Genomic DNA, 8542 nt, shown 5'->3' with positions numbered 1-8542 from the left:
TCTGTTAAAAATTGTTTGAAATGTCACATGTTAAATGTTTAAATATTAACTGTCAGTTTGCTGTACTGTGCCAACTGTACTACTATATGAGTACGTATTTTCTATTGTTCCATTGAAAATAAAACAGCAAAGTCCATTTGGCTGTCATCTGTTTTAATTACGAGACACAATTGTGTCAAAGTCATGATTTTTTATTTCATGCTTGAAATAAGAAATGTTTACTTTGAAAAAGCAGTTTTATACTTGTGAGTGTTGATGACACAGCTTTGCAACAGTTGATATTCTAGTTTCAAGCATGTTTTACTCAATATAGGTCATCAAATCTCAGCAACAAGCTGTAATATCTTACTGAGATCATTTAGGACCAAAACACTTAAAACAAGTAAAACACTCAAACATAAAATCTGCTTAGAGAGAAGAATTATCTTATCAGACAGAAAATATGCAAATATCACCCTTATTTGAGATATTTAATCTTACTTAGATTTCAGTTTTTGCCGTGAGAACAGGTGTACAACAAGAATCGTTCACTGAGGACTAGGGATGATGTTTGATAAGGAATTATCGAGTTCGAGCCTATTATCGAATCCTCTTATCGAACCGATTCCTTATCGATTCTCTTATCGAGTCCAGATAGGTTGTTGTATATGGAAAAAAACACACAATATTTGGTTTAACAAAAGCTCACTTTTATTATATAATAAAAAAATAAAATCTAATAAATAAATAAATATTGACTGTTACCCACCTAAAAAAATAAAATAAAATAAATAAATATTGACTGTTGTTACCCAAAGTATATTAAGTGGGATTTTTCAGAGAAACAAATATATACAGTAACACAAAAACAACCTGTCTCTGTGATCACTATAGGTGTATAAATAATAATATAGTGTTAAATAAAATCAGTCCCTTGGGCACAAAACTGAAAATAATACAGCTCTCCAAAAAGTGCACTTCTGCTGCTATTTGACATAACTGTTTGTTATGATGCTTTGACATTTTTGCACTTTATTTCTTTATTGAAAGAACATTCTATGAAGAGAAAAGTTATTTGCAAATGTGGTTACAATGCTAATAAATGAAAAGTTAAAGCTAAAAAAAGAAATACACTTTATTGAGTTAACATTATTTCTTTATAGGGGAAAAATGTTATGAGCTAGAGAATATAACAACTACACTACCCAGCATGCAACGGGAGTTACGAGCATGCGCGGTAGCCCCGAAAAGTGTTGCATGTTGCCACGCTGTGAAAGTAAACGTCAAGAACTCAGCCAACACGCCTCGTCTGCATTATTTATAATTAGACAGACAACACATATACAGTGTGATTTTGTTTTGTTTACAAGGAAAGAAAAACAAAAGTTAAAAAAGGGAGATATGTTGTATATATATGTATGTGCTGCGGTTGTTTTAAGAACGTTGCGACAGCTGCCGTAAAGGAGGTGCGTTGCTAGCCTGGTTGCTATGTTTCCGGTTGGTCGTAAAAGTGTCCGTCATGTGTTTTACCCTGCTAAAATCTCTCAGTAAAGTTATTCGATGGATTATAGCTTTTGTTTTGAACTTTATTACACCTTGGAGCGCTTTTTCCCGTCCATTGTTTTCCTGCTTTCGCTATCTGCGCCTAATGACTGAGCTACGTGACGTCATTTATTGTGATGTCCCACGGAGCATTTCTGGTCGGGACGGGATTCGAATAAAGAATCAACTCTTTTCCTTTACTATAGTGGTCTCGATAACGGGTACCGGTTCTCAAAAAGGGATTCGAGTCCGAGGACTCGGTTCTTTTCTTATCAAACAACCGGGAAAACCGGTTTCGAGTATCATCCCTACTGAGGACAAAGGGAAATAGAGTCACTACACTGCAAAAAGTCAGTGTTCAAAAACAAGAAAAAAAAATACAAAAATGAGGGGTATTTTATTTGAACTAAGAAAAATTATCTGCCAATAGAACAAGAAAATTCAGCTTGTCAAGACTTTCCAAAACAAGTAAAATTAGCTAACCTCAATAAACCCAAAAATACCTTAAAATAAGTATATTCTCACTAATAACAAGTGCACTTTTCTTGGTAGAAAAAAAAGAGACCTTTTTGCTCAATATGTTGAAAAATATTCTTAAATTAAGTAAATGCTAGTGCCGTTATCTTGACATAATGATATGCGCTCGGCATCATGATTTTTTTTTTGTCATGCTTGAAGTAAGGAATGATTACTTTAAAAAAGTAGTTTTATACTTGTGAGTGTTGATGACACAGCTTTGCAACAGTTGATATTCTAGTTTCAAGCATGTTTTACTCAATATAGCTCATCAAATCTCAGCAACAAGCTGTAATATCTTACTGAGATCATTTAGGACCAAAACACTTAAAACAAGTAAAACACTCTAACATAAAATCTGCTTAGAGAGAATAATTATCTTATCAGACAGAAAATACGCATTTGAGATATTTAATCTTACTTAGATTTCAGTTTTTGCAGTGTAGGCTAAAGAACAGGTGTACAACAAGAATCGTTCACTGAGGACAAAGAGAAATGGAGTCACTACAAGATGGAAATCACGTGCACATACGTGCAAGTACATGAGTGTGCATAGTTAGATAATTTCCTTTGTGATTTTGCTAAGGATTTATTTTTTTATTTTTTTACAGTACAGTTAATCTAAATTGTGACACCATTGCTTATGCAGCCTCATCAATATTTCACCACAACGCAGTACTGCATCACACTTGCCTCAGAGAAGGTCAATATTTGGCACCATCATTAGCCCTGTCAATCAACCAAACGCCCATCCAGAGCGTGAATGCACAGCTTGACAGGAAGGTAGGTAGGGGTGGGGGGGATGTTGTGTGTGCACATGTCAGTTTGCTGCACTTGCCGGGTCTCCGTGACACCGGTCAGTACGGAGGTGTTTGGACCTACCGCGTCATCGCCACGTTGATAATTCAGTTCTCCTTTCACGATCTGAGGCCTGAGGTGAGGCTGTGAGAGGAAGACGGAGGCGCCGCGACGGGAGAGCGCCGAGCCAAATTAAAAGAGTCCCTCAGCCCCTCGGCCCATTCAGCCCTAATGTCATATTTAATTCAGTGATTGATTTGTTCATTAAAATACATTGCAAACCTAATTATTCCATTAATAAACCAAAATCGGGTGCAAAAAAAAAACATACTAAGCGGACAAGAGGATCAGCAAATGAGTAATAGCTGGTTCATATTTATGTGTTAAAAAATGAACCACACGTGCACACACACACTTCATTAAAGGCCTACTGAAAGCCACTACTACCGACCACGCAGTCTGATAGTTTATATACCAATGATGAAATCTTAACATTGCAACACATGCCAATACGGCCGGGTTAGATTAGTAAAGTGCAATTTTGAATTTCCCGCAAAATATCCTGCTGAAAACGTCTCGGTATGATGACGTTTGCATGTGACGTCACGGATTGTAGCGGACATTTTGGGACACCATTGTGGCCAGCTATTAAGTCGTCTGTTTTCATCGCAAAATCCCACAGTATTCTGGACATCTGTGTTGGTGAATCTTTTGCAATTTGTTGAATGAACAATGGAGATAGCAAAGAAGAAAGCTGTAGGTGGGAAGCGGTGTATTAGCGGCCGGCTGCAGCAACACAAACACGTAGCCGGTGTTTCATTGTTTACATTCCCGAACGATGACAGTCAAGCTTTACCATTGGCCTGGGACAACAGAGACTCTTACCAGGAGGACTTTGAGTTGGATACGCGCTACCGTGAGTACGCAGCTGCGGCTTCCAAACATTTGATTGCTTGCCCGTACGTGCGTGCCGCTATGTGCATGTCACGTACGTAACTTTGGGGAAATATATGTGCTGTATGAACTTTGCGGAGGTGAACAGTACTTTGGGCTGTGGGATTGAGTGTGTTGTGCGGGTGTTTGATTTGTATTGGCGGGTTATATGGACGGGAGGGGGGAAGTGTTTGTTATGCGGGATTAATTTGTGGCATATTAAATATAAGCCTGGTTGTGTTGTGGCTAATAGAGTATATATGTGTCTTGTGTTTATTTATTGTTTTAGTCATTCCCAGCTGAATATCAGGTCCCACCCGCCTCTCACAGCATCTTCCCTATCTGAATCGCTTCCACTGCCCTCTAGTCCTTCACTCTCACTTTCCTCATCCACAAATCTTTCATCCTCGCTCAAACTAATGGGGAAATCGTCGCTTTCTCGGTCCGAATCGCTCTCGCTGCTTGTGGCCATGATTGTAAACAATGTGCAGATGTGAGGAGCTCCACAACCTGTGACGTCACGCTACTTCCGGTACAGGCAAGGCTTTTTATATCAGCGACCAAAAGTTGCGAACTTTATCGTCGATGTTCTCTACTAAATCCTTTCAGCAAAAATATGGCAATATCGCGAAATGATCAAGTATGACACATAGAACGGACCCGCTATCCCCGTTTAAATAAGAACATCTCATTTCAGGAGGCCTTTAAATACGTATACTTGCATGTACAATATATTTTACTTGTATTTACTGAAGAGTAAAAAAAATATTAAACTAATACTTTAAACTTTAAAATACTCCGTTGACACGTGTGCGTTGATGCAAGCGTCAGTCACTGTGTGTGTGTGTGTGTGTGTGTGTGTGTGTGTGTGTGTGTGTGTGTGTGTGTGTGTGTGTGTGTGTGTGTGTGTGTGTGTGTGTGTGTGTGTGTGTGTGTGTGTGTGTGTGTGTGTGTGTGTGTGTGTGTGTGTGTGTGTGTGTGTGAGTGTGGCTGTAGATTAATGGCAGCCATTATCTCAATGCCCAAAACACTCAGTGATACAGAGTCAGTGCCTGGCAAAGGGCTGCGGCCAATCTATTTGCGGCACAGCGGTCACCTGACCGGGTCAAAGCCCACATACGGCTTTTGTTTTTGCAGTTGTCAGCGGTGGGGATGGCTTTGGGGGTAAGGGTGGCCACTGGGGGGGGGGGGGGAATGAAACTGCTGGAAAATAAGTTTGTGAAAGGTAGAAGTTTTCGGTCCATGTGTATCTGGTGGTATTGTTCAATTGGTGCTGTTATGACGGGGCGTTGTTGACGCCGGTAGGCGGAGACAGGATTGGTAATATGATAATGTATTTGACAGAACAAATACTAGTGCAGCTAGGTAATGCACAGGAAATAAAATCAGATTAGCATCGCCACAAATGAAAGAAGCAAAGCAGAGTTGCAAGTAAAACACCAGAGGACAGGGCTGGCATATAAAACATCCTGATTGGCAACCAGGAACTATAGGCTAGTGACTAACTGTCAAAAAGGGCTTTAGTTTTTGAGATACCCCTACCGGAGGTAGAACAAGATCTAACAATGTTTTTCCTCATCTCTAAGGTCTCCCATATATGAAATGGGTTCTTAGGTTAAAATATTTTACTGCAAACATTGTTAAATTGATACATATTGTCATACACCCCAAACTTCAAAAAGAACAAAAATACAGCCTGGCCGTATGGGAGTTAAGCCATATAAACTCATGTAGATTAATAACACAAGCTCTGACAGCTTTGAAACTTGACATAATTGTGGTCAGGAAGTTGCTTTACCTATTAGAAAAAACTGGATGTGAATATCTTGATGTGTGTAACATATAGAGACCTTTGAACACTTGCCTAAAATAAGCGGACATACAAAAAATGAATATCTATGCAGAATATTCTCATTTACTTTGTAGTTGCTTTGCCAGGGATTGTCATAAACACACACATCATGGCTTTTTGGAAAGATGGGGCTGTGCTGAATCCAGTGATACCAAATATATGAATATAGCATGAATAGTCAGTGTGTTACATCACTAAGTGTATGAGGTGTCCCAAATGAAAGAAAGTGAAACATTGACACATGGTTGTGATGAATCCAGCAATGCCAAATATGTAAATACTATGCATTATCATTTATCACTAAATATATAAACTGTCCCAAATAAAAGAATATGTAGCATTGCATAACAATGTATTGTACTGTACCGTTTGACATCACCGGGGGATGAGGCACACAGCTCATACTCAACATAATCAAGTCTCCACAGCCCATTATCAATGGTGACAAGAATGTTGACCGATTCAATGTTACTGCAAAGTAAGTCACTAGAGGTAAGCGCTACTCTTTATTTATGATGCATTAAATAATAGTATATTTCACATGACACCATATACAGTTAATATGGAAAAAATGTCCAGTAGAATCAGTTTAAATTTAAATAGAACACCTTAAAAAATATCTACAACCACTTGAATTTATTTTTGGTCAAGTCATTACTGCATAATGGAACATAATAGTGTTAGTTGTCCAAACCAGTAGAGTGCAGTATTGCCTGCACTGCTTACTTCACTCCCTTGGTGGTGTTCTACAGTGGTCTACAGTGAACTGGCTAGGCTACTCCTCCTGGGTGGATCCAGCTGTAGCTATCTACATCATTGTCTTCATGTATATTTTCCTAACCTGACAGGTAAATCATTGCAAATACTATGTCATGTGAAAAGGACCTCTCTCTCAAACTCTCAAACTTCCTCCAAGATGGTGCAAAGCAGAATGCCGTCTTTATTGAACAACGTCTGACAAAATCAAAAAGAACAAAGAGCTTCTGGGACCCAGAGAAAAGAAACCAATGTGCAACCTTCAAGGACATGAAAACATCAGCTGGAGTTAGTGTATCTAGACAGGTTCACATGTTTCCAAACAAAGAGAGGTGTCCATGGAGACTGTGATGTCTCACAAACTCGCTGCTGTCCCACCATCTTTGTTTTATGATGATGGAAGCATGAGGAAGACCACAAAAGCTGACCTTGCTAAGAAACTGGAGTCTGTCGTTGAAGAGACACAGCAGCTGCCCAGTGTTAAAGAACCATCAGCATATCTCATCGATGGCATGGCTCTTCTGCAGAGTCTCCATGATCCAAGCTTCCAGACCTTCAACGATCTTGGTGAATGTATCTGGAATAAGTTCAAAATGTTAATGGGAAAGGAAGGCATCAGCTGTGTTGTTTTAGTGTTTGACAGATATGATCATCAACACTCGGTCAAAGACCTTGAAAGACAAAGAAGAGGTACCATCCAAACCAGCAGGACACATATTATCACAGGACAAGCACGCGTTCCAAACTACAGGAAATTCCTGAGGATCAGTGGGAACAAGGCTGCTTTATGTAGCTTTGTCAGCAATTACATAATGAAGGCTGGGCCAGAGAGAATCTCGTCAGAGAACACAGTCATATTGGCAGGTGGCTTTGACAATGGTGAGGAGGTGAAGAGGGTTAGGAAGTCAGGTGTTGACTGTTTGAAAGATCTTTACAGTGACCAGGAGGAGGCTGACACAAGGCTGGTGCTACATGCAATACACCTTGTGGAGTCCTATTCTCGTCTCATTGTCAAATGTGACGATACAGACGTACTGATTCTGCTTGTGTACTATGCAAGCAAAGGGATGTTTGGATCCTCACAAGTCTTCATGCATTCTGGACATGGCCTAAAGGAAAGATTTGTCCCAGTTTGTTCAATTGCTCAGAGTCTTGGAGCAGCTCTTTGTGAGTGTTTACCTGCATGCCACGCCCTCACGGGTTGCGATAGTACAAGCAGCTTGTACAGAATTGGAAAGACCACAGCTTTCACAAGACTGAAGACCCATCTGACTGACTTAAAGGAAATGGCCAAGTTTGGACTGTCTGGAAATCTAGACGAAGCTTTGCCTGGGGCAAGAAAATATGCCCTCCTCCTGTATGGCCAAAAGAAAAAGGAGAATGGCTGTCCTTGTACCAACCTAGATGAGCTGAGGTACACACTAGCATCTACCACAGATTCTTCAGCAGCAAATCTACCCCCAACAGAAGACGCCTTTGAGCAACATGTGTTAAGAGCCTTGTACCAAACAGCAGTTTGGCGTCACAGCCATCAGGCCAAGCCTCATCTCTGGAACCCAGTTGGTAGAGGATGGAGGCTCAGACAGGATGGGTCCATTGAACCTATCATGTTTCAGAAGGCACCAGCACCTAAAGAAGTTCGAGACATCACCCACCTGTACTGTAAAGATGGAAAATGCAATGAAACCAGCAAATGCCAGTGTCTTTCAGTGGGCTTGACTTGCACTGAGTTTTGCTCTTGCTCTTTCCCAGAGTGCCCAAATATGACCCACTTTGTCACTCATGATAATGTGGATGAGTGACAGGGATGGCTACCAAAAACAGCCCATGAAGAACACCAGCCAAAGAGCTGGGGAGTTTAACGTGAGGAGAGGGCTCATTCCTCCTCAGATTGTTTTGTTTGATGAACATTTGTTTGATTTAACGTGAGGAGAGGGCTCATTCCTCCTCAGAGTGTTTTGTTTGATGAACATTTGTTTGATTTGAAACAGTAATTTAATTTTTACTGTGTGAAGTTAAGTTATAGTTATAAAAAGATCATCCAAACTACAATCCTGTCACCTGTCTCCTTTGTGTGCTATTGCTGAGCTGTGTGCCTCATCCCCCGGTGATGTCAAACGGTACAGTACAATATATTGTTATGCAATGCAACACATTCTTTTATTT

General features: G+C 40.1%; 1 protein-coding gene across 1 annotated transcript in view; it reads left to right on the top strand.

Annotated features, from left to right (window-relative positions):
- LOC133649858 (receptor tyrosine-protein kinase erbB-4-like) overlaps positions 1–2985 on the top strand; it is a 190494-nt gene extending 187509 nt beyond the window's left edge. The window contains exon 19 of the mRNA XM_062046574.1: positions 2899–2985. Coding sequence (XP_061902558.1) covers positions 2899–2985 — 87 coding nt within the window. The remainder of the gene's footprint in view (positions 1–2898) is intronic.
- Positions 2986–8542: the final 5557 nt, after the last annotated feature.

Source organism: Entelurus aequoreus, linkage group LG01 (genome assembly GCF_033978785.1).
Source record: "Entelurus aequoreus isolate RoL-2023_Sb linkage group LG01, RoL_Eaeq_v1.1, whole genome shotgun sequence".
Lineage (NCBI taxonomy): Eukaryota > Metazoa > Chordata > Actinopteri > Syngnathiformes > Syngnathidae > Entelurus > Entelurus aequoreus.
This window is presented reverse-complemented; position numbering and strand designations above follow the sequence as displayed.